The sequence below is a fragment of the Empidonax traillii genome, unplaced genomic scaffold, assembly GCF_003031625.1.
Source record: "Empidonax traillii isolate 1590-97213 ecotype Southwest subspecies unplaced genomic scaffold, ASM303162v1 scaffold40:size2234952, whole genome shotgun sequence".
Lineage (NCBI taxonomy): Eukaryota > Metazoa > Chordata > Aves > Passeriformes > Tyrannidae > Empidonax > Empidonax traillii.
In genome coordinates this window covers 1,354,265-1,373,708 of record NW_020955233.1, presented here as the reverse complement: position 1 = coordinate 1,373,708, position 19,444 = coordinate 1,354,265, and the positions used below count along the sequence as shown (strand labels likewise).

At 45.9% G+C, this 19,444-nt stretch overlaps 1 protein-coding gene across 3 annotated transcripts in view; it reads left to right on the top strand.

Moving 5' to 3' along the window:
- VPS8 (VPS8, CORVET complex subunit) overlaps positions 1 to 19,444 on the top strand; it is a 62,400-nt gene that overhangs the window by 26,322 nt on the left and 16,634 nt on the right. For all 3 annotated transcript variants that reach the window (XM_027878310.1, XM_027878311.1, XM_027878309.1), the window contains 15 exons: positions 59 to 178; positions 733 to 804; positions 3,051 to 3,170; positions 4,148 to 4,204; positions 4,533 to 4,615; positions 5,892 to 5,976; positions 6,956 to 7,054; positions 8,649 to 8,738; positions 9,162 to 9,208; positions 13,016 to 13,157; positions 13,746 to 13,835; positions 14,229 to 14,271; positions 15,007 to 15,110; positions 16,217 to 16,295; positions 17,146 to 17,228. In XM_027878310.1, coding sequence (XP_027734111.1) covers positions 59 to 178; positions 733 to 804; positions 3,051 to 3,170; positions 4,148 to 4,204; positions 4,533 to 4,615; positions 5,892 to 5,976; positions 6,956 to 7,054; positions 8,649 to 8,738; positions 9,162 to 9,208; positions 13,016 to 13,157; positions 13,746 to 13,835; positions 14,229 to 14,271; positions 15,007 to 15,110; positions 16,217 to 16,295; positions 17,146 to 17,228 — 1,314 coding nt within the window. The remainder of the gene's footprint in view (positions 1 to 58; positions 179 to 732; positions 805 to 3,050; positions 3,171 to 4,147; positions 4,205 to 4,532; positions 4,616 to 5,891; positions 5,977 to 6,955; positions 7,055 to 8,648; positions 8,739 to 9,161; positions 9,209 to 13,015; positions 13,158 to 13,745; positions 13,836 to 14,228; positions 14,272 to 15,006; positions 15,111 to 16,216; positions 16,296 to 17,145; positions 17,229 to 19,444) is intronic.

Genomic DNA, 19,444 nt, shown 5'->3' with positions numbered 1-19,444 from the left:
GCTTGTGCTACCGGTGCATGAAATCCATAGGGAACGTGTGTTGGAATTCTCCTGGCAGGTGTTTGAGTTCCTCATCCGGCTGCACTCGGCTGAGGGGTCCGTGGATGAGGAGGTGTATCCCTATGTCCGGACCTTGCTGCACTTCGACACGCGGGAATTCCTCAATGTCCTGGCTCTGGTAAGAGACCTCTGACCCCGAGGGGAAAATGCAGTGCCAGCTCTTCCATCACGTGGCTGCACCACCTGTGGTATTCCTGTTAATGACTTCATGCCTTGCTAAACCATTATCTCCTGACTTGGTGCGTGTTCTAGAAGATGCTCTGTCAGGGAGGATCATAAGAGTCTTTTATGTCCTTAAATATTAATTGACGAACAGGACATTACACAGCGAAGGCTCTGGTAGCAGAGGCCATCTTTAAAGCACAGGTAAAACAAGAATAATGGGTTTGTAAAGGGTGTTCTAGGACCTACTTCTTTCTCCTGCACAGAGATCTGTTCTTCTACCTTTCCAGATTTCTTGAGTTTCCTCTATTTGGACCTGTTACTTTTACCTGAATATGTAAACACCATTTTGGTAGTTACAAAAGACCGAAGTGTGCTTTGGAACCTGCTGCTTAGGGGTATGCAGAGGAAGGACTTCACAGCTTTGTCAGCTTTGTGATGTGGCTGCTTTGTGCTTGCTGGTGTTCCGAAATCATTCTGCTCAAGGTGTCAGTGTTTTGCCTCCTGCAGACTTTTGAAGACTTTAAGAATGACAAGCAAGCTGTGGAATATCAACAGAGAATTGTGGACATTCTTCTGAAGGTGAGTGTGCCTGAAGATGAACCTCCGTGTTTGCATCTGGCTGACTGTACAGCACTGTGCAGTAAAGCCTGTGAGCTGGGTGAGGTGTTTGCAGTCCTGCCCTGGCTGGCACCTCTGGGAAGGTGATGGGCAGGAGCATGGATTCACCTCACTTGGATATGTGGAAGTGATGATTCATGCACGTTAAATATGGTGACAGAGAGGTCTCCTTTCCTGTCTGAGTTCACCTGGGTTGTACTTTGTTGTCACATCTCTCCTCTTTGCACTGTTAAGGTTATTTTTATCTGCTTCTCATGGAATCCACTCCCCAATTCCTTCTGAGCAGGAAAAACGTCCCAGGAATCCTGTGATTGGCAGGGTACCAATGCTTTCCTGCTCAGTTCCTGCTCCCCGTGTCTGGAAGTGCTGTGGTTGGGATGGAGCACTCCCAGAATGACAGACCTAACTTTAGTAAACAGGAGAGAAGAGGAATGTCAGAGTTTTCAGCCTGGTGCTCCAGAAATCACTGTCATGTGCAGCCCCTGCTCCTCACAATGGATGTTCCATGAAAAGCTCTCCCTGCCAAGTGCCTTCTCCTTCCCTGCAGAGCTGTCACTGCTAATGAGTGACTCCACTTGGAGGTGTTTGTGGCTAAACATACCACAAGCAGCATTTCCCTGTCAGTGCAGCACTGCATCTGTAGGCAAACAGTTTGGTGTTTAGTTCCTTGCTCTGGAATCTGCTCTCCTTTTGGATAAAAATAAACAAAAAGATCGTGGAACTTTTAATTTAAATTTGTCATTGGCAAAAAAAACCAAAACAAAACACAAAAAAAACCCAAAAAAACAAAAACCCAAAAAACTGCCTAGGAAGTAGCTGCACTTCCAAAACAGTTCGGTCAACACGGACATTCTGCTAATACTCATCTAAGCTTTGCCAAATAAATGGTGTTCTAGCAAGTGCCTGTGGCTGGCCTGCAGCCTCTGTGAGGTTGCTGTTTCAGGGGTACAGTATTTTCATCTTCACGTTGGCTGACGAGGACCCAGCTTGTGAAAAACAAAGCTAAAATGAATCCAACACTCCAGTTGTTTTAGTGAGTCATATCTTTAGTGCTGTTAGGTAACGCTGTTCTGACGAGGCTCCTGCATGAAATGGCCTTTTTAAACAGGAAATGAAGCTTGAAAAAGAATGGTTGCATTAGCTGGTGTTTCAAGCAGAGCTCTGCTTGATTCTTTAATGTGTCTGACCTGCCTCCCTCCACTTGTGTCACATAACCATGGGAATCTGGGACTCCGGGTCACTTTAAGAAATCAACTGCATCCCCCCAGCTCTGACTGACTGAGGTTATAGACTGAGCTGCTCCATGTCTGGGCTTTGCTAGAGCAATTCTGAGACTTCAGCTGACAGAGTTATTCAGGTGATGGGTTTCCTCCCAACTAAACCTGCTGTTCTTAGAAGGGACTCTCCAAACAGGGGCATTTCACTCTCCCTTAGTGTTCAGGATTTTTTTTAGAAGTCTGAGACAGCAAGTCAGGACATATCATGCTCATTTTGTATATGCCAGACAAGTGACAAGCACTTCTTGAGTTTCAAATCCCCATTGTAGTGACTCTTAGATATTTCCTTTACTGTAATTTCAAGTCAGCACAGGCACAAGTTTCTCAAAATAATAATGGACTACCACCTAATTTAATGTGGAAAAAGCTTTTCCCCAAACCTGCAGCCATTTCTTAGCCATTAGAGCACTTCTCTGCCCACCACAACTAAGTGTGGTGACTGCCTGGGGCTTGAAGTGAAATGTATCCTTTATTCTCCTATAATAATTGTATTTTAACTCATGTGACAACATTTCTCTGTTCAGAAGCTCTGTTACATGTCCAGAGATCAGCACAGAGATCAGCTGCAGAGATGGGGATAAATGAGGATTTGGAGCCCCCTCACACCCAAAACCCAAGAACATGCAAGAATTCTTCCCTTGAGTTTATGGCAGAGAGGTGGAGTCTCTTCAGCTTCAGGACAGAGGTGCTTCAGAAAGGGCACATCCACTGTCTGTGTTTTCAGGTGGCACAGCTAAATGCCCTGGAAGGTGACATGTTTTCACCTTCGGGAAGGACTCACACCAGGAGGTGGTGTGGATGTCTGGGCTAGGAGGAGACATGGTGGCTGTGCAGGGATTTCTTGTTGCAGCATCCTCATGGCTGTGCCAAAGGCAACTGCAGAATCAACCATTTGTGGGTTTGTTTTTCCCTTTTCTCTCTGCTCCTCAGGTCATGGTGGAGAACTCTGACTTCACCCCATCCCAGGTTGGCTGTCTCTTTACCTTCCTGGCCCGTCAGCTCGCCAAGCCCAACAACACTTTGTTTGTCAACAGGACACTTTTTGACCAGGCAAGTATCCTGGGTGTGTGTGAAATTCCAAGCAGTGTGCTCTGAGTTTCAGTTTGGCTGGAACTGTGGGAGAAACAGGGTCAGGTCCTGGGAAGTGTCCAAGGCGAGGTTCGATGAGGCTTGGAACAACCTGGCCTTGTGGAAGGTATTCCAACCCCCTGCAGTGGGCAGGGACAAGATGGTCTTTTAAGGTCCCTTCCAACTCAAACCATCCTGGGGTTCTGTAAGGGGTATCAACTAAAATGACATGAGTGAGGTCATAGATTATGTTTGGTATCTGGTAGTTTTTAGTTTGTGTAGCCACTACCCTTCTCTGCTGTTGGGAATTGTGTGAGGTGCACCAATGGATGCCTGAAGCTTGCATGGGTTAAGTTTATATCCTAGCTGAAATCCCAGAAATTCCTGGGACTGGGGAGGAGGCTTTATTGGCTACAGCAGCTGTGTTATGATGATAACATGGATATACAGACACTAATGAAAAAAAAATTACAAAATATGTGTCCTTTGTTGTAATTAAAGACCAAAGAACTCTGTGGAGGCTAAACAGCTTTGGATTAAACACTTTAATTCCAGATATATTAAATGCTATGAATTGCATGATTTCCTGCTTTTCTGGGTGAGATGGCACAGTCCAGGAGAGGAATCAAGAGGGTCAGGGTAGTGGTTGCAGCTGTTTGGTGCGTAGTTCAAGGCAGGACCACGGGGTTCCACAAGCTCTTTTTCATTCCCCGAGTTCCCCAAAGTTTGGTTCTAGATCCTGGTGCAGAGTCATGTGTTTCCCCCCTGGAGTCCTTCAGCAGTCCTTGGTTACTCCAGTATTCCCAGTTTAGGCCCAAGACCAGGTAGGGAGTACACTCAGATTGTCCCATTGTGCCGAGTTGCTGTTGCCTGTGCTGATGCTCAGGATCTGCCCTGAGCTCTGCGCTCCCAGCTGGGCTGTCCAGGCCTGACTGACCCCACCTTGTGCCCCTGTGCAGGTCCTGGAGTTCCTGTGCAGTCCAGATGACGACTCCCGCCATTCCGAGAGGCAGCAGGTAATGGCCTTCGGGGGAATGGTCCCTGGAGCACCAGGGGAGGCCAGGCTGGGGAGCAGCATTTGGCCTCGGGTAGCAGAGGAAGAACTGGACAGTGCAGGAGGGAAGGGTCCTGCCCCAGCATCCCTGCAGGAGAGCCCCGGCAGCAGCAGGATTCATTCTGGCAGAGAAGTTCTTGATATGCACGTGGCTTTCGTAGTTAATGGACAATTATTAAAGAATCAGGAAGATGAGCTCTGCTTTAATACCAAGAGCAGGAGCAGAGTGCAATGGCATTGGCTGTCCAGCTGCTGCGGCCCTATAAATAACTGGTGTCCAATCTCTGCAGGTCCTGTTGGAGCTGCTCCAGGCAGGAGGGATAGTGCAGTTTGAAGAGAGCCGTCTTATCCAAATGGCAGAGAAAGCTGAGTTGTAAGTTACTGTACACATTATGTAAATGCTGCCTTTAGATCTTGTGTGTGATTATTTAAATACTCACTTTAAATCTCCTCCACAGCTTTTTTTTCCCTCCACGTTTCTTGTTCCTCCTGTGCATCTGTGTTTGGGATGATTTTCCCTGTGCATTCATGTTCACGTGCTTCGTTTCAGATGGTCACGTTTAGTCCCAGTGTGTCTGTCTGTCCCTGAGTGTTCTTACAGAAAGCATTGTTGAGAAAGGAGAGGGTGGAGCTGTGGAAACCCTTCAGGAGAAGCCCTGTGGGAGTTGATGAGTTTTGACATTCCCCATCCTGGAGCCCGGGCTTTGCTCAGGGGTATAGTGGGATATTGGAATGCTCTGCCACTGGCAGATGGAGGTGACTTGTTGGGATGAGACCCACAGGTGGATTTAAAAGCACGATGGGGTCTGGAGCCACCCCCGTGGTACTTGTTTTAGAAACGAGTAGGAGAGACAAAAACAGTGTCTGGAAAGGCTAAAAATTTCCAGCATCTCCTTTAGATGCTTTATGATTCCAGAAAAAGCCTGTCGTGCCTGAACAGAGCCAGCCAGGGAGGGCACCTTCAGCCACGTTGTGTGTTTGGGTGTTACATGAATGAATCCACTACAGAGGACCAGTGCAGTGGTGGGGGCTGCCATACCTGTGTCCTAAAAGGAGTGACTCCATCCAATTTTTCAGACTCAATAAATATATTTTTGGTTTTGTGCTTGCTTCGGAGAATTTGACAGCCAGGCCCCCCAGCTCAGCCACTTCCATCACAGCTAAAAGAGCTATGGTGTAATATTATTTATCAAACTTCTCATCAATTACATCTGTTTTTACCCAAAGCCTCAAAATAATGAAGATGTTTGTTAAAATTTGAAGGTAGGAAGCTGTGTTCTGACACACTGAGTCGTGTTCAGCGAGTTTCTTCACATGAGTTCTGTGGATTGGCCTTCCTTAGAGCAGAGTGCTGTGGGAATAAGGGAGGTCATCTCTGACAGCAGAACCTGTGAAACCTGATTTCATTGAGGATTTTTGTCCTCTGTCCCTTGTCTCTCACCTCAGTAACTCCAGTTTTCTGTGTTCTGTGATAACTTTCTGAATAAAGGCCAGTTGTCCTGGGGCTGATACCAAGTGGCATCTGTAAACAGGAGCCACCCAGCCTGTGTGCTGAACACCTCCATAGAAGATGCTTCCCAGTTCTGCCTCCTGTTCTGCTGGCTCAGCTGAGTGGGGGTTTCCTAACATGGGAAGTGTTTTCCTTTCAGCTTCCAGATCTGCGAGTTCATGTACGAGCGGCAGCTTCGCTATGACAGAATCATCGGTTGTTACCTGCGGGACCCCATGAGAAAGGTGAGGAAATCTGGTGCTCCTGGCCCTTCTCCCTGGCCACGCAGCCTGTCCTGCTGGCCAGAGCGATGGACACGACTGCCCTGCTCTGCTGTCATAGTTAACTTCAAAATGTCCTTTCTTAGTTATAGTCAAAGCTTTTTGTGTTTGTGTATTGGAGAGGAGTTGATTTTTATTTTTTTAAACCTCAGAGTTTTCCTTTGGTTTAAAAGGTAATCAATGCTAGTACATAAACCCTGAGTGCAAGGTGGCATTTCTTGCAGATGTTTCTAACTCAGTGCTACTTGGATTCTGCTCCCAGTCCACTCTTTTATCCCCTGCCCACATCTCTCTGCCCTTACTGTCTCTTCACAGTTACCTTCTGCTGGTGCTTGAGCTGCATATCTGCCACAGTTCTCTGAGGTATTCTCTTCCCTACCTCCAAGAGAAGTTGGGATGAGAGTCTGGCGCCAGCTCCTTACAAAACCACATTGTGTGGGTGAAGGAGTTGGAACAGAGGGTTGTGACAGTTGAGATGGTCAGAAACCACAGTACAGGAGAGCATCTGACCTGAGGGCAGTGCAGGAGAGCCTGGGGGAGAGGCTGATGTCAAAGAGGGATTCAGGAATGTGCTGGGAAAACTGACCTACGCTCTGGCAAAGTTTTCTTTTCTCTGCCTTTGCTCCTGGCTAGAGTGTGATGTCCTGTCCTCTTTCCCTGTGAGCAAGAGGGGGACATTTCTAATAGTGGAAGAACAATTCTCTTTGACCTCAGTGCCTAACACATTAGCATGGGGTTCCTCTTGGCTCTTTTTCCCTTGCAGTTCTTCAGGAACTGTTTAGGGACATAGAACCTCTCCTGCTGATAACTCATCCTGACTTGCTGAGGGACGGCTACCCTGGGGCCCTCCCAAGGCTGTTGAAAGGCCCTCCCTTTCCCAAGCCCAGTGCTGTCAGCAGTGTTGCAGAACACACTGCAGCATTTATGGGTTTGTGTCTTGCAGGAAGAAGTTTTCAACTACATTCACAACATCCTGTCCATGCCTGGCTACAGTGCTGAGGAAAAGCAGTCGGTGTGGCAGAAAGCTCTGGACCACATAGAGGTAGGTACAGCACATCCTGCACCCAGGGGCCCCAAGCTCCTGCTAATGGCTCTGGGATCCTGCTGGGTGCTTTTCCATGAGCACAAGTGTCCCAGTGTTGAGTCACAACTGTGGAGACAGCTCTGCCCCAAGGTTTAGTGCTCTCATGTAAGTGCATCCCTTGGATTCATGCTGGCTTCCTTGGTTTCCTGCTGCTCTTTGGATAATGGAGCCTTAATTGAGGGTGATGGCTCCTGAGTGCTGTGCAGCGGGGAAGGGATCCATTAGCAAGTCATTTACCTCCAGCAGCAGCAAGGTCAGGGCATGGCTGTCGCTGACCTCACAGCTTGTGGTGTCCAATTCCTGCCTACAGTGACAGCAGCGTTTGGCCTTGGCACCTGCCACGTCTGACCTGTGGGGAGGTGGGGTCATGGCTTCTCCCTGAGACACAGACTGCTGCCAGACTTCTCCAGCTCATCATTTTCCCCATGTCTTCAGTCTCTGTCTGCTCCAGGGGATGGAGGTGTACCTGAAATAATTGTCCCCTCAGTAGATGTGGAGAATCCATTATAGTTGTCGTTCTGGGTGGTGTCAGTGCCCTCCAGGGTGATCTGGAGATAAGTCAGGAAAGTGGGATTTGTGGTCAGTGCCGCTCTTACTTTCCCCATCATCCAAAACAGCTGTAGTCCCTTGAGATTTATCTTGAAAATAAACCCTAAGGCTTCTCTTCACTCACAGTAGTGGTCCTTTTCTGTCCTCAGGCAAGTTGATGCTAAGGAACTTCTTCAGCTGTTTTTTTCCCCACGTGCATGTTTCTGAAATCTTTCTGTTTTTGTTTTTATAAAACAGTTGTTTTTGTTCAGTAAAGCAATGTTTTCTCCTTTTTAGGCTCAGCAGGGGTCTTCGGGAAGGGTTACCAGGTACACAGTATTGGTTTGAGGCAGTTGCGTCTCAGTTATTTGGAAGTGTGGCTGCATCTGGAAGGGTTGGGAGTAAAAAGCTCACATTCTGGCTTCTTATTATGGTAGGAAGCCTTCTAGCTCAAGTTTGACAGAAGGCAAAGCCATAGGCATTTAAAAGATTTATTTTTTCCTTCTATTACAGAAAAGAAACTGCTTTGTCTTTTTTCATGTCTGGACAGGTATCAGTCACAGTGAACAGTTTATAGGAAACTTGCTTTTAAAGCTCTGGTTCAGGTCAGTTCAAACCTGTTAAACCCTGTTGCCATTGGACTGAGAAATTCCCAAGGGCCAGGTGAGGGCTTTGTTCTCTCTCTCCCGCTGGCTCTGGGAATGTCCTTTGGCAGGGGGGAAGGGCAGTTGTCAGAAAACCTGGTACGTGACTTCCTCTCCTTAGGACTGACTTGGAGTCTCGTTGGTGTGAAGAGTTTTGTGTTCTCCAAGGCTTTTTGGGTATTAAAATCATCATCTTCCAACAGTGCCACTCTTACGAACTACCCTTCCTTCTGTTTCTTCCAGCTTCACTGTTTGTGTGATGGTGGTTTATTTTACACTTCATCTGGGCAGAGGTGCAATCACAGCTTGCTGACACTGCATGATGATATAGCCTGTGGAATGAAAAGCAGTTTTGTTTTTGTTGTGCTTCCCTCCCAAAGGAGCTGCTGGTGCTGAGCCCAGGGAAGGCAGCTGAGCTGGCAGCCATCCACTTCAGTGAGCAGATTGAGAGCATCATCTCCACTCTCCAGGTGAAGTGTCCAACCTCATGGACTTGGGGCTTCTGTTCTTGCCCTTCTTGTAGGAAGGGATTGCTGAGATTAGTGGTAAGTTGGTTGCTGTTGTGCCAGAAACAGAAGAAAAGTAAGTGGTGGCTCCTCAGTAGCAGGAACTGCTACATTTAAATGATTTGGCCTGTTTGCAGAGTTCTGGCCCTAAAAATGTACCATCTCAGAGCTGCTGATTGCAGCTTTTAGTTGGAGCTCAGTGTGGCTTGCACTCACAGAGTTACTGTCAGCAAACATACCCTCAGAATGTTTATGCAGGACATGCCTAAACCAACCTCTTCAGCAGGTACCAGCTGGGAACCGTGTTTTCTGTAATGGATATAGTTCAGGAATCACTGCTTTATGGCACAGTATTTAAAATAACAACACTCTCCTCCTGTTGTACAGGACCAGTTCTTGCTATTCCAGTTCCTGAGGAGTCTCCTCGATCCAAGGTATGTAGGAATTGGGACTGTTTACAAACTTCAGCTTGAAAACATGGATTAAAACCAATTCCTTTGAAACACTGCATCAATAGTGTTTGCCTAGAGGCAAGATTAGGTTTGAGAAAGGTGCTCAAACTGCCCCAAGCTGAGCAGAACAGCCCTGACTGAAGTGTTCTGGGGAGTGTCCTCCAGCAGAGCCCATCAGCTGCCTGCCTGGGGAGTGCTGTGCTTCCAGGGCACGCTGGGGGCTGGGAATGGCTGTGGGATGGGGACCCTGGGGCTGAAACTGCCGTTTCCCTTCTCAGAAACCCACTGGTCAGTGACTTGAGCGAGGTGCCCAAGTTTAACTCAAATAGAAAAGCATTTTGCTCTGTTGACATCTTTAATTTGTCATGTTTCAGAACTGCTGCCATATCTCACTGCAAGCTCTTCTCTTACCTACTTGCTTGCTCCATCTGCTCGTGTTCTCTCAGTTCTTCAGCACTGACTGTTCTTTCTGTTGAATCAGTTTTAAATGCTACAAGGCTTTATTGATTTTATTTATTTATTTTGAAAGACATTTATATATGCACAGCTCCAGTTTCTTTCAAGCAATTTTTAATGCAGTTGAAGGAGGGATCCTGTTTTGTCAATTATTTACAAATTAATTGTGCCTTAGGAGGAGGAAGAGGTAATATTATCCAAATCCAAGTGTTAATATTTTGGTTCTTGAAGTGTAACACAAAGTGTTCTTTGGAAGCTAAACCCTGGAATTAATCAATCACTTTCTGGATTTTGTTAGATGTAAATGCAAAAAAACCCCAACATACAACACCCAGACTCGAAGACATGTTTTGTTATTCCCTGAGTTTTCCAACCATGTTTGTGTGGAAGGTGTTCATTTCCATACCTCCTGTGCACCTGAGAAGTCAAAACAAAACCAGAATTCTGCCAAGAAAATATCTTGGTTGGGTTTTACAGGAAAGAAATTAGATGATTTAGTTAATAAATGATTAATTAAATAAAAAAGGAAGTTAAGGAGAAATGAAACCCAGCTGGAAGTTAAGTAGGACTTTGTTTATGCTGTGCTATCACTTGCAGCAAGTGGGAGCCAGTGAAGGTAGTAATTAACCTGGATTTTAATCTTATGCACAGAGTGCCTCCCGTAATCTCTGAGTAATAAACGTATCTAATTTCACTCTGCCATAATTAGAGCTAAATAGCCCCATTTCTGCTGTACTTACCTTCTAATCACTAGCAACATGTGATGTGTTCCAACCAGCAATGGGAAGCAACTTCCTGCATCTCATCTTCCCACAGATCCCTCCTGTTCCCCCAGGGCTGACGGTCCATGAGGTGCCTTGGTCCATGTGGCCTTATTTTCCTAACACTCATCCCAGCGTTAGTAAATCATCATTTTTCCTAACAGATCATCCCAGGTCTGTTCTCAGTGCTGGGAGGTTGTTTTATTCCTCTAAGATCTATTGGAAGAAGCTGAACTGGATCCTGAGGGAGGCGGGGAAAGAGGCAAAATCTTGCTCTGCAGGAACACCTACACCTTGTAGTATATTCATACGTTCCACAGTGATTAGGTTCTGCTGAAAACATCTGTCTCTTTTCAGTCAGTCTAAATGTTTATGTGCTTTTCTTTGAGCAAAATTCTTATTAAAATAAAGACCCTTAGAGCAGCAAATGAGCTTTTTAAGGTCTCAAATACAAATGATTGCTTTTATCATATGGGGACACAACTCATCGTGCTGATCTAAGTATCCTAGTTGGTGGAATTGCATTAGGGATTAATTTGGCCCATTTAATTTAGCTGGAGATTTATTTTAGAGGAGGTGGAAAAGGGGGGCAGGGAGGAAACAGGGTTAACAGGAATTGCCTGGGGAAATTAAAACCAAATGTCTATATGTTTGTAGCATAAAGCAGCCCCAGGAAATAGAGAATGTTGTAGGGATTGCTCAGCTCATTAATCAGAGCCTTTGCTACATTTCCATTTTAAACTCTTGGGTTTTTTCCTCTAAAAAAGCCCAAACACAGTGAAGCATGTTTGTGTGTTATACCAACAATATGAACTTATTTAGCAACACAGTCTTCTGGGTTTATAAATACATTGACAGATACCTCAACTTCTAGTTCTGTTACACGGGCAGGGGGAGATGTTTGGATGGTTATATTGGAGATGGACATCACCCCATGGAGCTGAGCAGGACCTGCAAGGCTCAGGACTGGTGGTTAGTTTTAGTCATTATCAAAATGCAGCTTTCTTTGCATTCTCTGTTCTCTGCCTTTCTTGATGAAGTGGTGAAGGAAAGGTCAGCTTGCTCACAAAATCATGAATACTGAGTGCCAGAATTATTTCCAGACTAGAAGTTTGTTCTTGTACTGTAAATGTATGACTTGCCATTTTTCCTATTTTGGTAGACAAGAGATGATTTTAGATAGAAAGGCCTTTATTTGAGTCTACTCACAGAAAGAGCAGAGCACTGCCTCTCTCCCAGGCACCAGGGGAGTTCACAGGGGGGTTGTGGTGGGAGGAGTGGGTGGTGAATGCAGGAGGCCAGAATTCAGGGTTCTTGTTTGGCCCTTCCAAGCTCCATTCTCTGATGTCAGAACACAGCAGTTTGGACACCAGTTATTGTCCATTTAATGGACACTGCTCAGCACCTGGGTGAGGCTTTTGTTTCTGGGCACACATCACTTCCAATCCGGTGACTGACGCTGGAATCACAGTAAGCTGCTGTTGGCTTGCTGAGGGCACAGCACACTCCTAGCCTTTCCTGGATGAAAATATTCCTGTTGTAACTCCCAGGAAATACAGGATCACATTGGGCATCAGACCTTTTCCATCCCATGGCTGTAGGGTTTGCACATCAACACATCTTCCCTGATTAGGAATTTCTGTTTGGATAGGTAACAAAACGAAATACGTGCCTTAATCCATTTTCTTTCCTAACAGGAGCATCAGCAGAGCTTAAAGCCCTGTTTCCTAGGCAGGATAAGCTCCTGCTGTTTCTCAGTGTGGTTCACCAGTCCCAGAAGGGCCATGGGAGCTGTGATGTGCAGTGGCAGTGAGCTGCTGCTCATGTGAGGGTTGCAGGTGCTGTGTCTGACTCTAGGAGAGCATCATCCTTCCAGTCCTTACTCTGAGGTCTCTTGCTTTGTGTTGCTCTTTTTAAAAACAAGGCAGTAGAAAACAGTCAGGACAAAGTGACACGGGCACTGCTTACAGTTCTGTTCTCTCCTTTTCCCCTCCTCAACTTTGGGTGTTTCTTTAATAAGAAACCCAGGGATTAGAAAACGGGGATATTTCCCTAAAAGAGGCCTGAGTTCCTGTCTCAGTGAGGTGAATCAAAGGGATCAAACACTAACATTTGATAAAGAAGTCAAAGAATTTCAGGAACATTAAGCAAAAAGCAACAAACTATTTCTTCAAACACATGCAGAGCAGGTCTGTAGCACACACAGATAATCAGGATCTGAAAAGACAACTCAAACCATAAGGTTTCATTGAAGAAATGAGGCAAGTTCTTTGTGCCTCTTTACCATGGAACTGCTGAGGATGTCTGTGCTGGTCTCTGTCTTCACAGGGGTCTTTGATAGTCTGATTTATACTAAGGCATCAGGAGAATATCTTGTGGATGAAATGCCTGCTGAGAGAACCCCAGCACCAGGAACTAGTAGAAACAGCATAATTTTTCTCTTAAAACCAGATTTTTTAAAGTTCTGTACTAAGGGTAAAAGATAACACACAATGGATTAAGAGACTCTTCTTTCCAACCAACTTTCTGGACTAGAGTTTCACTTGAGTCTCTTGTGCCTGTTTTATTGCAGAGAAGGCATTAACCAAGAGCTGATACATTTACCACCCTCCATCACTGAGCAGTTCATCGAGCTGCTGTGCCATTTCAGCCCAGACCAGGTCCTGGAGACACTCAAAGTTCTGGAATACTGCAGACTGGAAGAAACCATCCAGGTAGGAAAGACATGTACGAGGCCAGGGGCCAGGGGATGCATTCAAATCAGCTCCTGCCTCTTTGAAGTGCTGTAAAGGTACTTTTGGATTAGTTCCTGGATGCTCTCCCAATCCATTTCTCCCACTCTCTGTTCCCTCTGCTCTCCTGCAGCACAGTTAGATCTGTTTATTACACTGACTCTGGGTTTGGTCTCAGGGCTAATAAGAAGGAGGCCATTAGTGCTCTGAAGCTGCTGAGAAACTGCAGAGTGGAGGGTGGCTGTGTTACTGCTGATTAATCGTGGTGGAGGTGTATGAAATTGTGAGCCTGGGGTTTTTGGGAAGCAACGCTGCCAAAATGTGACTAGTGCTGGGAGAGCAACTGTTCCTTCCCTTGATGACAATGCTAGCAGTAATTTCTTTAATGCTGGTGGTGGCAATAGTTGAGAAATGAGGGGCTGTAGGAGTGCAGCTCAGCCTGGGTAACCTGAGCACAGCACACGGGCCTGGCCATCTGGCCCTCCTTGTCTCGTGGGGTAAACAAACCCTGGCAGGCTTCTTAAGATTTTTTTTTTTTCATTTACCTTTCTTTTCCTCCTTTCAACTCAGATAACCCAGAAACATCAGCTCCATGAAGCTTCTTCGTATTTACTGGAGAAGAAGGGAGATATCCACGGTGCCTTTTTGGTTATGCTTGAGGTACTGAAACCCTGAGTGTGGCACTTTTGCCATGCCCTGCCATCAGCAGGGGCTGTGCTCACATTTGATGTTGTCCTTGCTCCTTGTTTTGTTTCCCACTAGAATCCATGGAAGCATTTCTATGCTGTCAAATAGCAATATGTTGAGTTGTCTGCAGGCTCAGCATATCAGTGTATTTTTCTGGCAAGTCTTCAAACATCCAGTAGATAATTGGTGCTGAAAGTTGTTTTTCTGCTTTCCCTTCCGTATTTGAAAAGACATTTATGCTACATTAATCATACTGGGGAGGAAAAGGGGGGTGAGCCTTTGCATCCCACCTTTTCCAAACAGTCCTGTGAGGATTCTTGGGAGTGAACTATCAGGTTTACTGTTCTGTCCTCTCTTGTGTTTCAGCGATTGCAGAGCGAGTTGCTGATGCTCACTCAAGAGGATGAAAGTAAGAGTCATCAAGTGAAATCTCATTTTCTATTAGATAGATAAACACAAAAATGGAAAGTGCTTGTGCCTGACACCTGGCATAATGAGATCCTGTTTCAAGTTTCTGGGTATTGCAGTGACTTTTTTTTTTTATTGATATTTACCTGGTTGTGGTAGTTGTTTGGGTGACACTTCCTCACTGATACTCTTGCTGGAGACCTAGAGCAGGTGCCCTGTCAGCTTTTTCCATTGTGACTGGTGCTCTCACTGCCTTACCAGACACATTTCCTGTGCCAGAATCCATTCCAGCTCGTTGCTGAGCCTTAGCTGGCATTACATATGAATAGTGATGAGAGACAGCTGGAAGTAACTTCTTTTTTCTGAAGCAAATTTCTCAGATAAATACAAATGTTCCCCCTACAGAAAATGAGTATATGCACAGATGTGCTGTTCACTAGCCCAAGGACTCACGGGCACCTAATTAGGTGCAGTACCCATAGTTGTTACTTAATTGTGTCCTAAACCACAGCTAAGATCTGCCTTATTTGATTACATGAAATGTTTTATTTGCCCAATTTATTGCGCTATTCAGGAAAAATGCCAAAAATCAGGACTTGTCTTTATAATTTGGTTGCTGACTATAGTGAGCAGACTTTAGACGAAGAGCATGATTTCATTTTGCAGAAGGATTGGGAGTTTACATATCTCATAGTTTTTATAATTGCAGATTGTTTTTTTTCCCACCAACTCTTAGGCCCAGCTGAACCCTCCTTGCTAGAAAACATTGAAGATACCTTAATGAAAACAATTGCCCTTTGCCAGAGGAATTCACACAGTTTAGACCAGCAACAGAGGGAGGTAAGGGAATCAGAGAATGTGTCACTAAAATCAGCAGAAGCCTCTGTGTCTCCTGAAACTTTCCCTTCCATTTCCCTTCCTTTCCACATCCACTGGATACTCGTGTGCCTCAGGCTCTTCCCTCCCTGTGTTCTCCCCACAGTGGTTCAGATTTTAGACCCATAAGAGAGAAATCCTCCCTCCTAAGGATGAAACACAAAATGTCAGCTTGGAGGCAGCAGATGAGCCAACATCCTGTGCTGTTTTAGATCCAGTTGAAGTTTTGGCTTGAATGTCAATCAGACGGTGCAGGAGGCATTGTGAGCTTCGAGCCAACTTCCTGGTGACACAGAGCTGATGGTGCTGTCACTGTGGCTGCAGAGCATGTTCACAACCCCTGAGTGTAGTGCCAGCCTGGTCTGTGAGGGGGGAGGCAACCCAGCTGGCTTGAGCTCCTGCAGAGAGCTGGGTGTGCCTGTCTCCTGGGGCTGGGGCTGCATTCCCATTTTGCCAGGGCACCTTTACTCCTGAGATTCTGCATGATTTACATATCTGAACTCAGAACTGAGAATGGTTTGTTCCCACATCTGAGGAGGTGGCATGGCTGGAAGTAAGGAGTTGTGTAATCTCTTAACAAGCACTGTCCAGCGTAGAGGGGACCTGCCTGGTGTCTTCTCCAAAGGACAAAGGATGTTGTGCAACATGGGGAGAGAGTTTAGATGTCCCTTTCCACCTGGGATCCATTTACTGTGCTACCCACTCTGTGAGCTGTCTCTACACCGGAGAGTTTGTGTCTCACAGGGAGAAGTAGTTGGATGAAGTAGAAGGAGGTGGTTGTCCCAGTAAAGAAACAGGTGAGAATGGAGAGGAGGAGCCAAAGGCCTGTGCTTAGACCCTGATCAAACAGGATCTGGGTCTGAGATGAGCAACAGAGACTGAAAGCAGATCCCCAGGTGCTTTGCTCTGAGTGTTTTAACATGTTTCAGTGCTGTCCCACTGCAGTCATGAGAAATGCAGTTCTTACAGTGCAGAAGAGTCTTTGCAAAGGGCCTCTGACATTGCTCAGAGCTCATGTTTAGCACTGCCCTGTTCTTACTGGGTTTTTCCCTTGCATTCCATGATTTCAGGCCCTGTGGTTTCCCCTGCTGGAGGCCATGATGTCCCCACAGAAATCCTCTGGTTCTTCACAGTGTCGATACTCTGAATGTGAGTATTTTGGCTCTTGTAACCCCAAATATGAATCACAAGTGGTGTGCTGTCTCTCCTCTGCTGAAGGAATAGAAGAAAAGCAGTTTTGGTATTCCATTCCTAAATATTCTGCTCCATGACTTGCAGGGACTGTAGGACTGACCTCAGGCTGGGTGTTTGATCGGGGAGATGTCAGAGAGATGGTATTTTTAATTTATTTGTATTTTATTTTGTCCTGAGTGGAGGAAGGTCCCTGCCATAGACTGTGCTAGTAAGTTGGTTCCATTGAGGATGGTCTCTGAAGGAGTCAAGCATGCACGAAGGCTTTGTGGGTTGGAAGGAGGTTGTAGTCAGTGCTTTGGGAACTCCTGACACAATACTGTCATTTTTCATGCCCAGCCCTTTTGGGCACTTCTCCCTGCACCTGCTAATTATCCCCCAAAGAAGCTGAACTGCTGAGTCGATGCATATGTCAATATTGGCTCTTATTTAGGGAATTGGGCATCTGGAAACAAGTTTCAGAGGTCACTGCTAGGAAGTTTTAGAGTCTGTGGGGCCATAACGTGGACAAGGAATCCGAACTGGCTTGGGATAGCAGTAGGAAAAGTGAATGACAGTGCTACAAAGTCAAAATGGGAATGTTCACTGTGGGGATATGGGAGAGAAATCAGAGGCATCGTGGTATCAAAACCTTGTGCTACAAAAGGCCATGTGTGCTTCGTGCAAAACCCGTGGAAGGAGAAATAGGGAAGTTGTTTTCAAACTAGAACACGTGACCCGTAATAAAACTCTCTTTATCTGTAAGACTGATCTCTCTACTCCCTGAATCCTAATGAAGTGCTGGTGGCTGTTGTGTTTGACATTCCAGCTTTGAAGAGTTTGACAATGCAGGTGCTGAACAACATGGCTGCGTTCATTGCTCTGCCCTCCATCCTGCAGAGAATCCTCCAGGTGAGTTCCTGCAGAGAGGAAGGCACCAAACTGTGCCACTCAGTGTTTGGGAAAAGGTATTTCCAGGCCATTAGAACTCAGCTAATTTCTGGGTTCAACATATTTCAGTAGAAGTTCATTGGTGAGATACGTTGGGAAAGCTGATAGAAACATCTCAGAGATGTGGGAACACATGAACCTGTGGGAAAGATAATAGAGGTAATTCCTGCAAACCAAATAAAATATTATCTCAAGGGTTGCAGTAGCTTTGAACTGAAACTTGGCAGGGTTAGAGGCAAAGCCACAATGAATTTCTCAAACCTGGAACTAAATCAGTTGAAAGTCATTTAACAAAGGCTCTGGGATGGGCAGTTGGGAAGACACTAAAGCTAAGTGTGTGGGCTTGGGAGAAAGATCATGGTTGGGCCCAACATTTGATTGAAGATGCAATTTTATTTTAGAGATGTTTGTTAATGAGCAGCAAACGTTTTGTAGAAGAGATAATTTTAAGCAGGACCTTGGGCTGAGTGGTCATGAGCTACTTTAATGTGTTAATTTACAAAACGTGAAAGCTGAGGTTGGGATTTAACAACAAACCTTGAGAAATCCAGAAAAGGAATTAGAAGAATTGTCTGCTCTGCAGAGTGGAATTCAGTCACTGAACTCATTGAACATGAGACAGTGTTGAAATGCTCTTCAGGGTTTGTGCTCCAGGTGAGAGGAGAAGAAGGGCTTACAGGGTGAACACACCTTGAGCAACCTGCTGGTTTGATCTCAATACTGTGCACAGTCTTGGAGTTTGGAACAAGTCAAAAGACAGTGAAGGATGTTGTAAAAGAGCGAATAAAAAGTGTGATCAAATGAAATGTGGTTTTATCAAAGGTAGAAAGTGCCAAGCAAACCTAATGGCTCTTCAATAACTTATTTCGTCCACTTTTAGCTGAGATATTGGATTTAGTTTCCTGTTGGCCTTTGATGTTTCATGTAGGCAGGAAATGTTGGAGAAGCTGTAAGTGGGGAACTGCCAAGGAGGCTTCCCTGGGTTGTGCTGAGAACTACCAGGATGGGGTGAGAGTCAAACCAGTGACCACTGTGCAGACAACACAACTGGGAGGTGTTACAGAGGGGGGGAAGATCTCATTCCCCTTGGGATGAAGAGAGATTCTTGTTGGCAGGCTTGAAATATTTCATTCTCTTTTGGTTCTGATGGACTCTTTAGCAGCAATAGAAAATCCCATTTCCAGAGAGTGGCACTGATGTCCTGGAGGCAACAGGGGAGTGAGATGTCTTTGTCAGCTGTGGAAGGGAGTGGTTGCTGTGATGGCTCTGGTGCAGAGGCTGAGGGGATGCTTCAGCAGGTGAAGTACTTCTCTGGGGACAGAAGTGGGTCAGGCATTCCTGAAAGCAGCCCTGGTCACTGGGTTTGGAGGCAGGGGGAGCTGCTCCTGCTCATTCCACTTACCTGGTCAGCCCAACAAATCCAGTCTGACAAAAGAGAGATTTGGAAAGGTAGATATTTTTGTACAAGTAGAGCAAAAAATGATGACTTCTTGAAATGCTTGCAGAGAGAGAAGGACTGAATTCCAGGTAAAGAGCATTATATCAGAACTTCCTAAGATGGGAGCAGTAATTGATGCCTTGTAGCTGGGAAACAGGTGTAGGGAAACCAATGTAAAAATGAAGAGAAGAGCCTGTGGAAGGAGAGGAGGTGTTGATTTACGGGATCTCTAGATAAGTGGACTTGGCCTCTTAGCACTCATTCTTTTACAGATGCCACTCACACTCGTGTATTTGCAGACTACTTGGGTGTGTGGAAAGGAGTGATGTGGCCTGGATGGTTTGTGGGCATAGAGGGGGTGTGAGCCCCTCACTGGGCATCCTCTGACTGATGCCACCAGCTCAGTCATGTCCTTTACCAGTTGCTGCCTGTTACAAGGTGAATTTTTGCCCCTGAAACTCACTTAAGCTTCTCCAAACTTGTCGTCCTCCTCCTTAGGAGACGGGCTCTTCCACTGAGCACGTGTCTGTGCTGGGTCTTACCCATCTGCTGCCCTCAGTGCTGGCACCTCCTTGGCTTGTTGGCTGGGAACAGTGTCCTTTGTTACAAGATGGACCCTTCACTGAACCCTTTGCTCTTGTACTTAAACCCCACATTTCCCCCCCCACTGCTCTCACACCAACCCTTCTTTCTGGAATTCTGGGATGCGTTGCTCTGGGTCACTGGATGTTTGTAGTGT